Source organism: Gadus macrocephalus, chromosome 5, assembly GCF_031168955.1.
Source record: "Gadus macrocephalus chromosome 5, ASM3116895v1".
NCBI classification, from domain to species: Eukaryota; Metazoa; Chordata; class Actinopteri; order Gadiformes; family Gadidae; genus Gadus; species Gadus macrocephalus.
Window position 1 is genome coordinate 10,939,390 of NC_082386.1, and position 13,803 is coordinate 10,953,192.

General features: G+C 47.2%; 2 protein-coding genes across 2 annotated transcripts in view; both read left to right on the plus strand.

The window, feature by feature from the left end:
• LOC132457989 (latent-transforming growth factor beta-binding protein 2-like) overlaps positions 1-5,106 on the plus strand; it is a 90,337-nt gene extending 85,231 nt beyond the window's left edge. Inside the window, 3 exon segments of the mRNA XM_060052422.1 lie at positions 375-671; positions 933-1,082; positions 2,678-5,106. Coding sequence (XP_059908405.1) covers positions 375-671; positions 933-1,082; positions 2,678-2,850 — 620 coding nt within the window. The 3' untranslated portion in view covers positions 2,851-5,106.
• Positions 5,107-5,446: 340 nt separating this feature from the next.
• Positions 5,447-13,616, plus strand: pomt2 (protein-O-mannosyltransferase 2). The gene is made up of 21 exons (XM_060052213.1): positions 5,447-6,139; positions 6,267-6,351; positions 6,461-6,565; positions 6,679-6,787; positions 7,058-7,166; positions 7,806-7,965; positions 8,087-8,193; positions 8,307-8,389; positions 8,478-8,587; positions 8,782-8,848; positions 9,158-9,218; positions 9,352-9,430; positions 9,921-10,072; positions 10,201-10,292; positions 10,533-10,609; positions 10,706-10,777; positions 10,876-10,935; positions 11,045-11,150; positions 11,255-11,395; positions 12,307-12,418; positions 13,005-13,616. Exons 1-21 carry the CDS (start codon positions 5,862-5,864, stop codon positions 13,108-13,110), a joined length of 2,271 nt encoding a protein of 756 aa, XP_059908196.1. The 5' UTR covers positions 5,447-5,861; the 3' UTR covers positions 13,111-13,616.
• Positions 13,617-13,803: the final 187 nt, after the last annotated feature.

Here is a 13,803-nt window from a genome sequence, read left to right on the forward strand (position 1 = left end):
CTGCAAAACTACTACTACCGATGTTAACCCTGATTTTAAAGTCCTTTTGCAGACGATTTAACCAACACATGCAGAAGAGTTGTTTTAGGGAACAGTTAGGCTGGCAGGTAGGCTGTGGACACCGGGGATCAGACCATTTGGACTTGGAGGAGACATGCCTTAACTATATCCTGCGTTGGAATGATAACCATGTTGTTATTACAAGGTAGGGAAGGAACCGTCCCCTTTATGGAACTGTGTGTTGTGTGTGTGTGTGTGTGTGTGTGTGTGTGTGTGTGTGTGTGTGTGTGTGTGTGTGTGTGTGTGTGTGTGTGTGTGTGTGTGTGTGTGTGTGTGTGTGTGTGTGTGTGTGTGTGTGTGTGCGCGCGGTGCAGAGGACTACGCGGTGATGTGCAACCTGCGCCGGCCCGGCAGCACCGACAGCCTGAGGGAGCGGCCCCCGGCGCAGTACGAGTACAGCCCGGAGGGCTCCGAGGCCCCCCTGGAGCCCTTCGTGTCCCCCTACTGGGACAACTACGGCGGGGGGCCGCTGCCCGAGGGGACCTACTACAACCCGGGGGTCCCCGAGGGCGTCCCCCTCTTCAACGACTACAGCCCCCGGGAGCCCCCCGCGCGGGTCCCGGTCCTGCGGCCTCGGGAGTTCCAGCCCCGCCCGCTGAGACCCCACACCAGTAGGTGGCGCCCGCCTGGCTCATGGGTTGATGGGTTCAGGGCAGAGACCCAGAGGACGACGCGTCCAAGCATGTGCACTTGTTACCAACGTCGTCCTTAATTATGAAATATATAAATGTATCCATATCTGGTCGACAGATCGATACACATATCTGTCTCCTGCATGTGCAGCGGCAGAGTAACCCTGGCGTTCAAACTGCCTTTCAATCGTTACCCACGTACGTCCGCACGACCCCAGGATCAACGATGTGTTTGTTCAGGGCCCTACGGCGGGTTCGAGGGCCTCCGGGCCGAGGAGTGCGGCATCCTGAACGGCTGTGAGAACGGCCGCTGCGTGAGGGTCCGCGAGGGCTACACCTGCGACTGCTTCGACGGCTACGAGCTGGACCTCAACAAGATGGCCTGCATCGGTAGGTTCTCGTCCAACACCGGATCCCTTCCAACTAACAGGCCGACCCCTCGGCCCCCTCTCTGTGCTCTAGACCCTCCGCCGCGCACGCGTGTGTGTGTGTGTGTGTGTGTGTGTGTGTGTGTGTGTGTGTGCAAGTGTGTGTCTGTGTGCTCGCGCGGTGCGTGTTCCAGGTCTAGATAACGACGCTCAGGGACTTCCTGAGAACACAGCGGAAAAGCGCAGGGATTCATTTCATCTTGATCCCAGACCAGGCGTTCTGTGGAGTCTGGAGATCAGCGCACGGAGAGGAATCCGTCCCTCAAGGAGTAGCGCCGGGTGTTTCTTTGTAGCGAACTGATTTCGTGGGGAGCAAATTCATTGTGGCGTACATCACCTCGCCTCACACTGCATTGGTTAAAGTTCCCCCTCCTGCTCTCGGTGCAGAGTTTTATGAGAAACCGATGAAAGCCGTTTTTCGCCGCATTCCCCCGTCGCTCAGGGCCAGCGTGGCGCGCCAGAGCGGCCAGGCGGGGGGGGTGGGCCTTGGTCCGGGCCCGTGCCGAGTCACACACGGGACGGTGCACACGCTCTAAGTGGGCCCTGTTTGTTTGCTTTGAAAGAGAGACCTCCCTGTCATAACGGCGCGCTATGATTATTACGGCATGAGTCGGGAATCCGTCTGCGAGGGTCGCTTATCAGCTCCAAGGACGGAGTGCTTTTTTTCCTTTTTCTACCTCTCATTCCTCTTCTCTGCAACGCGAGGAAATGTAGCGAAACAGATCTCCCCGCCTGCATGGAAAGACTTAAGGGAGGCCTGCGTCTCGTGCCTTCCATTTGCGCGAAACGCCGAAAGCATGTCCCTCCCTTCCCCCCCCCCCCGCTCCCCCGAGCAGGACATGACATAAACAGATACGGGGTCGCTTTGGCGTGAACTGCTCAGGAATGACGGACCGGACCTCCCATGTCGAGAGGGGGGAAGAAGAAAGAGGGGGTAGAGGTTTGCTCCCGAAGGCCAAGGGGAAATCGTATACAAAGCGTTGTTCTCTTAAGTAACAACATATGAGTGGGCTCTTAATGTCGAGGATTACCGAGTGCTGCCGGAGCTCTGGTGCATTTAACCACACGCAACATGACTGCATCCCTCCAGGACCCGTATCTGCACGCTCCCAACGCGCTGTTATGTCACCGTGGAACCCGAGGGATGGAGATAGAGAAGGAACTAAAGACAGGGGAACAGTATAAAGGCATAGGGGCGGCGTGGGGCTCAGGAGGTACAGCGGGTTGGCTGGTAACCGGAGGGTTTGATCCACGGCTCCTTCTAGCTGAGCGTCCCTGAGCAAGACACCTCACCCCGACGACTCCTGACGAGCGGCCTGTCGTCTTGCAGGGTGGACATCGGCGTCGGTGTGAATGTGCGAATGAATGGGTGAATGATAACATTGCAAAGCGCTTTGAGTGGCCACTTAGAGAGGAAAAACGCTCGATATATGAAGTCCACTACCATTTAAAGTCCATAGAAAACGATGGTAATATCCTGTATGTAAACATGTGTACTAGGCCTGGCAGCTGTTCCAGCTGTGAGCACTAACGCCGTCCCTCTCCCGCTCTCCGCAGACATCAACGAGTGCGAGGACATCAGCGACAGCGTGGCCTTGTGTCAGAACGCCCGCTGCTCCAACACGGAGGGCTCCTACAAGTGCAGCTGTCTAGCCGGCTTCGTGGCCTCCGCCAAGCCCCACGAGTGCATCCCCGAGATCCCCCAGGAGGTGGCCAGCGAGGCCGGGTAGTGGGGCGGGAGGCTGGGGGGAGCTGGGCCGGGGTCGCTGGCTCCTCCACGCACCCTCTGGAGACGGCCCTTCCTTCTGCTCCCCAGAGGGCTGCGGAGACGCCCATGCTTCTGACCCCTTGATAGCACGCACACACACACAGATGCTCATACACATACACACACACGGACACACCCCCACACACACACACACACACACACACACAAACACACACATGCGGGCACACACGCACACATACAGCAAAGACACACACACACACGCAAACGCACATATGCGCACACACACATACACACACACATGCACATACAGAACAGACACACACAAACACTTACACATGCACGCAAATATGCGCGCAAACATACATACACACACACACATGTATGTGACTAATGCATACGAAACATATACATGAATAAAGCCCAAACACGCAAACACAGAGAAAAACAGCGCACATGTACCTATGCATACAAAACGCATCATATCCACGCTCCCTACATACACGCAAGAGCACCGGGAACTGTTCAGTGAATGTATCACACGGGATTCAACACTTTCCAGATTTGCATTTGCCTAAAGGGAATTTGTAGACTGTTCTTTCCTCTTATTTTTTCTCGTTTGTTTAGTGACCCCAGTCAGTGCAAATTCATTTTCTTTCTGCATTACTTTCTCACATTCTTTTTGATACATTATTTATTTCTCATAACTAGATGACGGGCCGCTGTGAGCCGGAAGCGCAGACCTTCTCAGAGGCCATACTTAAATGCCCTTGTTGTTTCTGTGTGGCCATTTGACTTTGGGAGGTTGTTTGAATGTCTTTCGTTAAAAAAGCAACAACTTTAAATATGAGTAAAACCATTGTTATATCAACACATAGGCAATACGAACATTGAAAGTCTTACCGTTAACATAATTTTTTTAACCAATAGTTTCTTAATGTACATTCACATCAAATATTTTGTATTGCAATCGCTAAGCTACTTGTGGACCTAAAAAGGCTGTGGATGTATATGATGATCAATGTAAACTTAAGTGAAGGATGTGATTCACACGCTCTGAAACACCATATTTTAGTAACTGACTTAACATTCTTCCAATATTTTAGTGCACTGGTAGAGTTTTGACTCCAATTTTCTTATCAAAGTAACCGATTTTTACAGAACCAATATACAGTATATCTTAATTTGATGTTACTTAACTTATTATTTGAGATCTGGGCTACCTTTGTCATTGTAAATGGTTAATTAACGACAGCTTTTTAAATAAAAGTATAGGTCAAACAAGATCTGGCGTTGAATGCAAAAACCTTTCTTACAAACCAGGCGTGTGAACGCAAGCTTAAACAAGAACAACGCCACTCTGCATTCATTCAACATTGAATGAATCTCAAGTTTCAAAATGGAGACCATTCCCATCTCTGAGTGAGTCTAGAGGCCAGGTTCTGATTATGGGGAGGTTATGGATATATTGTACAGATCTAGTACTATGTATTATTTGTGTTATATATTCCACTAGGTATTTAGTACAAGCAATATTTTTTGTTTGACATAAAAGAAGAAAATGAAAAAAAAAAAAGACATTTATAGCTATGTAGATTTATATATTTCTGTACAAATGTTTTTTAAACATGTTTTTATGCGTGAGGAAAGTGGTTGACACTGTACCAGAGGAGGTGTGTGTATCCTGCCCTGTGGAGCAGACATTGAAATGTAATTTTTACAAAGTGCCAGCCTTAGTTCCTGATCACCGACTGCCTGCATTCAATGCATTGAGTTGTTTTGGCCAAACGCAAGCCTTTTCTCTGCAGGGACGACTATGTCCAAATCATTTCCCCAGAAGGTTCCTATGCCATGAATGTATCACCATGCCAATATACGCATTCATTTGATTTTTTTGGTATCTTACAATAGTTATTAGTTTCAGCTTGCGGTTAATGGCCTTATCCTTTTAGAGGACAGAACTTCTTGTACTCGTGCATAAAACCCTCATGTTCACATACAAGCACACATGTACGCCTTTAACCTGCATTGAAGAAAAAAGACTACAGTGGTGCAGATGTTTTCACTGTGTGTGAACTCTTTGTGCTGTCCAATGCATCATTCCACATACCAAATGTCTTCAATAAATTAGAAACACAATGTTTTGGGCTTTGAGTATTTAAAGCCTTATAAACCGCAAATAAGTTGAGATCACGGTTGTGCTGTTGTACCACTTGACTGTAATCACTACCAGTCATCAAATTATTAAAATATGATCAAATCGGTGTTTATTTTTTATGTCTTGAATATTAACACGCACGCATACACGACACACATGATACACATGTACTGCATTAAGTGTTGTATATGTAAACAGTTTATCAAACTGGAGTGTTTAATGTGATTTCATTAAATTTGACAAAGATAACGTTGATAAAATCAAAAACTCAGGAAATATTTTTATTATTATATTATATTTGTAGTACTCTACCGCACTCTAGTGGCGACTTTTAAAAGCACTCTTAAAAGTAGGCATTTGTAGGGACTTGGGAAATGAAGTTCACGCTCCATACTGCTGAACGAAGCATGTGGTTGTCGCAAACCAATAGCCTTCACTTCCCAGAGACCACTGCGCTTTAATGACGCGAGGTCACGCGTCGCCGGCTGTTGCTGACAGTAATGTTTATCTTTCTGAACCATCCTAGACATTTGCAGAGGACCTGCAGGTTTTTTTCCAATTCTGTTTCTATGCATGCATGTATTGAATAGTCGGTGTGTTTATGGGAACGTCCTATGTGAAAAACCGAGCATGAATACTTTTAAACTATGTGTTAGCTTTATAGAAAGGTAGCATCACACTCATCCCTAACCTCTTGTTGAATATGAACGACAGTGGTAGACCTTACTGTAATTTGTTGAAGGGTATCCCTCTCACTGACAAATGCAGAAATAAAGTAAATCAATGAAGATTGAGTATTTACTTAGATCTTGCTGCAGACATTCATTGCTCGTTGTAGCTGCTGTTCAAACTTCCTGATGGCAAAGGATGAAGAAGACCTGACGGCTCTGCGACAAAGAAAGACTTGTCTTATATCCGAAAATAAACAGACCTTACACACGCCCTTACCTGAGGCTCAATCTAATAGACTTGAAAACGAGGATGACAAACAGGCCTCGAATGGGACATCATGTTGGACAGAAAGGAGCATCACCCCTCCAGGTGCCCAGCCCCCAAACACAATCCTGGTTCTGTTGGTTCTGGGCCTTTCTTTTGCTACTCGCTTCTACAAACTAGCAGAACCTCCTCATATATGGTGAGTACCAGGTACACCGGAGTACCAGAGTACTCCAGGTGTGTGTGTGTGTGTGTGTGTGTGTGTGTGTGTGTGTGTGTGTTCCCTCCAGTGTCCATTTACCCACACTGTTTGCTGACTCTTTCAGTTGGGATGAAACGCACTTTGGGAAGATGGGAAGCTACTACATAAACAGAACTTTCTTTTTTGATGTCCACCCACCCCTTGGAAAAGTAAAGTAGTACTTCATCCGATTGTCAGAAGCTGTTTTTGTGAACTATTCAATACACAAATACAATGTTAAACCCAGCTTGACAGGTGATGCTCTCCCCTCTGTGTCAGATCCTCATAGGTCTCGCTGGTTACATGACCGGCTACGACGGGACATTTCCATTTGTCAAACCAGGCGATAAATACGGACATCACAACTACTGGGGTATGAGAGGGGTGAGTTTAATTTCCACTGTAAGTAATCAGTGAACGCTAGTCTACAGGTTGTGGTGATTATAAAACGACGTCATTGGACCCAGACGCTGATTGGATGGCGGTTTCTGTGTTAGTTCTGCGCAGCCTTAGGCTCCTCTCTCCCGGTGTTCGCCTACTTCATCGTGCTGGAGCTGTCTCACTCCAACTCAGCAGCTCTGATCGCCGCCGCTCTGCTTATATTTGGTGAGTATTTGCCTCAACCCAGAGGAAGGAATAACTAATGAGGTCCCAAGAGGCTGAGTTTTTGACCTTAAATTGTACCTGATGTCATACAGTATTAAGAGCATCCTGATTTAAACAAAAAATAAACAACTTAGTTGGAGGTAAATTACAGAGGACGGGAACTGTCCTCTGAATTAGCAATTTTATTAAAGAGACCATAAATGTATTTATCACTCGCATTACTTCTTCAAACAAACCAATTCTGTACAATCTGTTTCAAACCCTGGACAGACACTGGCTCCATCACTATTTCCCAGTACATCCTTTTGGATCCAATTCTGATGTTCTTCATCATGGGAGCAGTGCTGAGCATGGTCAAGTTCAACCAGCAGAAGTCAAGGTAGCACGCCTTCTCCATAATAACTCTGTATTCCACTGTTATGGACTAAAGTCATCACTAGTGGTCCATGTTCCAGAGTCAGATGATGCACAGGCATGCTGTTAAAGGGGTGATATCTTGTTCTTTCAACTTTTCCATTTGCTTTAGACTGTTATATGACGTATGTATACATGTTTTATATCTGCTAAGCTAGAAAATTCTAAGTCTGAGCGAGAGTATTCGCCCCCACCGAGAACTCCGGTGGGGTGGTTCAAAAAGTGTGAAACAGCATGTTTGCGCTCACACTGTTACTTCCGTAATAGTGTGACGTCAGACTGCAGTTGGCGGTGCTGAAGTTCAGAAGTCGCGCCTCCCGGCTACCCTCAACACTTCACAGGGTGTAAATTAGCAGACAAACGTGCAAAAAGTTCGGCCAATCAAAGCAGAGTGGGCATGCTGAGTGCTGAAAAATCACAGCAGAGCGGGCTTCTCGGGAGGGGGGCCTGAAGTTGCTGAAATTGGTTTTACAGAAATTAACAGTGTGAGAATAATAAGGGGTATTGTTAACATTCAGGCATGTACCCCCAAATGCAATTATAAACCCTAAAGAAGCATGATGTGGGTTCTTTAAGACGGAAATTACGTTGTTTTTCCCCTCAGACCCTTCTGTGCGTCCTGGTGGCTGTGGTTGCTGCTGACGGGGGTGAACCTCTCCGGGGCCATCGGGGTGAAGTTTGTGGGGCTGTTTGTCATCCTGCTGGTGGGCCTCAACACAGCAGGGGACCTCTGGGCCCTGCTGGGAGACCTGCAGCTCACGCTGGTATAAAAGGGACAAAGGGTCCACCTCTACCGCAGTGGGAATACGTTCTGAATGCATAATAGTGGATGACACCAGATGCTCAACCAATAGGCTGTCTCTCTCTTATCTTCCCTCGGGTCAGGTGGATGTCGCAAAGCACCTCCTGGCCCGAGTCACAGGACTCATCCTGCTGCCCCTGTTTCTCTATGTCACAGTATTCGCAGTTCATTTTGCCGTGTTGAACAAAAGGTGAGTTTGTATTGCACGGTCCTTACTTTGGGACAAGTAGCATTTGCGTGATGTTCAAATGTTCCACTTTGTCGGAGTTGCCATGATGATTGTTATTTTGTCGGTCAAACCAGTGGTCCAGGAGATGGCTTCTTCAGTTCTGCTTTTCAGTCCCGTCTGATAGGAAACAACCTGCACAATGCGTCCATGCCCAAGTGTGAGCTCCTTGCACTCTATCCACTCTCTCCATCTGTTGGATTCTATCGCCGATACTCCTAGTGGTTAATTCTGCTGTATCTGCTCAGACTTGGCGTACGGATCCACCATCACAGTGAAGAATCTACGTATTGCCGGTGGTTATCTGCACTCCCACTGGCACCTGTACCCAGAAGGAGTTGGAGCCAAGCAGCAGCAGGTCCGACAGACCCGCTTTGTACAATCATTGATATTGATTAATCATTCAGACTTTTAGGCTTTGATCCAAAATGTGACATCCAAGTTTGGTCGGGAGCTATGACCGTATTCACGAACACAAACGACGTGTGATGCATGGATATCAGCGTCCTCCAGATGGCCATCATGTCGTCTGTATGTGTTCTGTCCCTGCAGGTGACTGCGTACCTCCACAAAGACTACAACAACCTGTGGCTGGTCCACAAACCAGACGACGGCCTGGGTGAGACCAAGGGCTTCCTGGACGTCTGGACTCTCTCTACATTTTCATTTACATTTAGGGCATTTAGAAGAAGCTTTTATCCAAAGCAACTTACAAAAAGTACTTCTTTAAGAAGAAAGAGAAACAACAATATACCTATGTCAGTACAGTAAGGATGTTCATTCATCCAATTGCCAAGCACTAGGTCGCTAGGTTAGCCCATTCCCTGTATTCAACAAAGATGGCTTGGGTATGATGCTACACAATGTTAAGCACTACTTATAACGTTAGGTGTTGACATTGTTTATGGCTGTCTTTATTAACACTTAGACCACCCTAAGACCCCTGAGCTGGTCCGCCACGGGGACATCGTCCGACTTGAGCACAAAGAGTAAGAACCAACACTAGCCAACAAAACCAACAATAAAACTACAGCGTAACCACTGATGGTTGATGAATGTTTTGTGAGTAACATTGCATATTATTGTATCTGTTTAATATGACGCATCTCCTCTCCACGCCAGAACCACCAGGAACCTCCACAGCCACCTCCAGGAAGCGCCCATGACCAGGAAACACTTCCAGGTCACAGGTTATGGCATCGTGAGTGGACCCCCTTACTCAATCTAATCGTTTGACCATTGGTCGTTCACTTTTGGGTTCGTTTACCTCGGTTAGCTAAGAAACTCAATCGGATTTCACAAACACATCTGTGGGAGTGTGTGTCGATGAGGGCTGGTTCATGCAGCCTCGCCTGGCTGAGTCTGACTGGGTGAGGTTTCGCAGCCGTTGTGTAATCAGTGTGCACAGGTTAAACCGGCCGTCTCCACACGCACTCGGGAGATCTCCTGGAAGGCAGCGGAGCCCCCTTGCCTTGTTCAGCATCAAACCTGTGCAATACACCGGGTGTTTGACCCCTCCACCCTGTGTCCTAGTCACCTGGGTGGAGTGTGGCATAGACATGTGCTACAATAACCTTTACACTAGTACCTCTTTAAGCGGTTATTATGAATGAATCAAAACGATGAACAGACTTTTTGAAAGAACACAGGATCACATGACTTCCTGCCTGCCTCCCTCTGTTCTCGTTCAGAACGGCAGCGGTGATTCCAACGACCTGTGGCGGTTAGAGGTCTGTGGGGGGAGGAGGGGAGACCCCGTGAAGGTTCTCCGCAGCAAGGTGCGCTTCCTGCATGTGGCCACCGGCTGTGTGCTCTACTCCTCAGGAAAGACCCTTCCCAAGTGGTACCCAACGCCTCTCTTTGTTTGCTTGATCCATTTCATCGATCGCCCTCGCGTGATTACATCAACCATCCATACATCGTACAGGTTCACTCACACAAGATGACCCTGTGTTCTCGTGTACTGTCCAGGGGCTGGGAGCAGGTGGAGGTGACCTGTAGCCCCTACCTCAAGGAGACGCCTAACTCGCAGTGGAACATTGAGGACCACATCAATCCCAAACGTAAGCAAATGGGTCGATATACAGTGTGGCTCTCTTTGCTTTAACCATGTCTTTATTGTCCTTCACGGGGCTGACCGTGTGTGTGTGTGTGTGTGTGTGTGTGTGTGTGTGTGTGTGTGTGTGTGTGTGTGTGTGTGTGTGTGTGTGTGTGTGTGTGTGTGTGTGTGTGTGTGTGTGTGTGTGTGTGTGTGTGTGTGTGTGTGTGTGTGTGTGTGTGTCTGTGTCTGTGTGTGTCCCCAGTGCCCAACATCAGCCTGTCAGTGCTGAAGCCCCATTTCCTGGAGATCTTGCTGGAGTCCCATATCGTTATGATCAGGGTACGAGCGGATCAAAGATCAAGGATCATCATTATCATTATCAGCCAATTGAAAGATACCATTGGTTTTTATGTCATCTAATATGTTTGTTTTTAGGGCAACAGCGGACTGAAGCCCAAAGATAGCGAGATTAACTCCAGACCGTGGCACTGGCCCATCAACTACCAGGTGAGCTCTGCGTTCCACAAACTTGACTCAATGTTGTCATGAATAGCACCAGGGTAACTGATTGCTATGTTTTCTTCTTTTTGTGTGTTGCTTTTAAGGGCTTGAGGTTTTCTGGTGTCAATGAGACGGAGTATCGCGTGTACTTGCTCGGGAACCCAGTGAGTGACTAACTATCTTGTCCTTCCGTGATACGCCTGAAGTTTGTGACGGGCATTTAGGTTGGGTTTGCCATATTGCATATTAACAGTAGTGCGGCCTCCTCCTTAGGTCACCTGGTGGCTCAATTTAGCATGCCTGGGCCTGTATGCAGTCATGGTGGCGGTGGCCTCTATATCTCTCCAAAGAGACGTGCATCTGAGCCAAAAGAGACGAGGTACACATAATAAAAACGTCCAAATGCATCTTCGATACTTTAAGGGTATATGCGTTTATCAATTCCAACTTGCCGCTGAATGTGCCCCCCTGGGTTTGCCCCAGAGCACTGCTGGGTGCTGATGCGGGGCGGGGGGCAGCTGGTGCTGGGCTGGCTGCTCCACTACGCTCCCTTCTACACCATGGGCCGCATCCTCTACTACCACCACTACTTCCCTGCCATGCTGTTCAGCAGCATGCTCACGGGTAGGTCAGACCTGTGCGTGCTTCCCTCTTTATGAGGCTCCAGTGGGATGTTTTTGTTTGTTTATTTGGGGGGAGTTTTTGTGTGTGTTTTTTGTTATTAAGAAATATGTTCGTTCGTTATTAGGGGTCCAAGCCAACAGGTTGGATCCCTATTGTTTTTGTAGCGATTTTTCTTATTTTTCTTATTATTCTTACCTCCCTAAAACTGGGACCACAGCCCAAACCGTAAATGGTGCAGACACGCCAATTGCATGACTAGATCCAGGTCTCTTCGGACTACGACAAAATCCAGACATGCCGGTCACTAGGTGGCGCTATACCAAGGAAAAACGCGTTTGGGGCTATAACTCCCACACCGAACCTCTCACAGTCAAAACCTTTATATCCACGTTGGGGGGGGTCCAAGCACGTTGCTTGGACCCCTGGATAACTGCTTGAAGTTCTAGTTTTACTTTATGTTGTTAAGAACCCCCTTGAAAACAAGATGAGTTCATCTTAAGGGGTTAATCCTGATGAAAATAATTGAAGAAATTTAAACATGATGCTATATCAGCACGGCACATTTATTGCTTCATCGTTGGGTTTGAATTGTTTTTCAATGCTTTTCTATTCTAAACACATTGAGTGTTCACACATAGCTCCACCCCACTGTGTGTGCACCTACGGCCCGGTGGTAGTGCTCTGCAGTGTCTGACGTGGTTGTGTTCCCCCCGGCCCGGTGGTAGTGCTCTGCAGTGTCTGACGTGGTTGTGTTCCCCCCGGCCCGGTGGTAGTGCTCTGCAGTGTCTGACGTGGTTGTGTTCCCCCCGGCCCGGTGGTAGTGCTCTGCAGTGTCTGACGTGGTTGTGTTCCCCCCGGCCCGGTGGTAGTGCTCTGCAGTGTCTGACGTGGTTGTGTTCCCCCCGGCCCAGGTCTCACTCTGGACACCCTGCTGCACAGCGCCGACCTCTTCCTCTCCCCGCCGCGTGCTGATTGGCTGCTCAGACTGGGACAGGTGGCGCTGCTTTTCAGCGTCCTTTACAGGTGAGAGGTCCGGCTGCAGTGTTGGTTTGTCGTTGCCAGAGGGTCACTTCGTGGGGCATCTGCTCTTACTTGTCAGCATTTCTACCAGTAAGATATTTAATGCTATTAAGATAACAATGTGTAAATCAATGTTGGTATCTTATTATCCTTTTCGAAAGGGGTGATATCATTCTTTTTCGGCTTTTCCTTTTGCTTCAGACTGTAATATGACGTATGTTTATATTTTGTATGTCTGCTAAGATAGAAAAATCGAAGTCCGAGCCAGGGCAGTGCTAAAAAAGTTAAAAAGCATGATACAGGCTCTTTAAATGCTCACTTTAATACCATACTTTCTGTCTGTCTGTCTGTCTGTCTGTCTGTCTGTCTGTCTGTCTGTCTGTCTGTCTGTCTGTCTGTCTGTCTGTCTGTCTGTCTGTCTGTCTGTCTGTCTGTCTGTCTGTCTGTCTGTCTGTCTGTCTGTCTGTCTGTCTGTCTGTCTGTCTGTCTGTCTGCTCAACACTGTATGTGCCTTTATTTCTTTGTTATCTCTGATATTCTTGTTTGTTTCTCCCCCCCCCCCCCCCCCCCCCAATAAAAAACTCATCAGTTTTTACATATTCCACCCGCTGTCTTACGGCATGAGAGGACCTCTGGCCCACGAACCAGGGAGTGCAATGGCCGGCCTCAAGTGGATGGATTCATGGGAGTTCTAGGCGTCTCCATGGAAACAGAACACTAATATCACTCATGTCTGTCGGTACAGAAGTATTGTTACACTACTTAGACTAATATAGTACTAATGTGCACGTTGAGCATTTTTGGAAAGTATTTTAGCTTGTCATATGTAGAGACTACCTGACCAAACAAGTTGAACACACCAAGGTTACAGTATTTGAGGAGTTTGCATTTAGATATCCGGGACACATCATCTTTTCACCTAACTGCCTTAACATGTATTATCATAAGGTTGCAATAATGAACTAAGTGCCTTAATCAACAATCCCTCAATGAATAGGTTTCCAAATTATTTAAATAATTCCTCTTTGTTTTAAAGACTCTTGAAGTAACTTTTTTATTCAGGATCAAGGTACTATTTTTTTTACTATATTCAGTCATTACTACTGTTTGTGTCCTGTAATTTGATACCACACGACTGGAAATGGATTGTACTGTAATGTGAATATTTAGTTTTAAATAATAAAGAAATTGTGACTCTTTCTTTTATGTGTTTTTGTAGGTAATACATTTTGATATATCAGTAGTGCCCAGTGCCCACTTCCTTTGATAAAGAGGGGACATAGGACATTTGCTACTCACAATTCATTTCATACATGTTTTACTGTTCGCTACAGGACATTCTCTGATTCTTATTAAACTACCAGGATTATGATAAATTACAAATATTA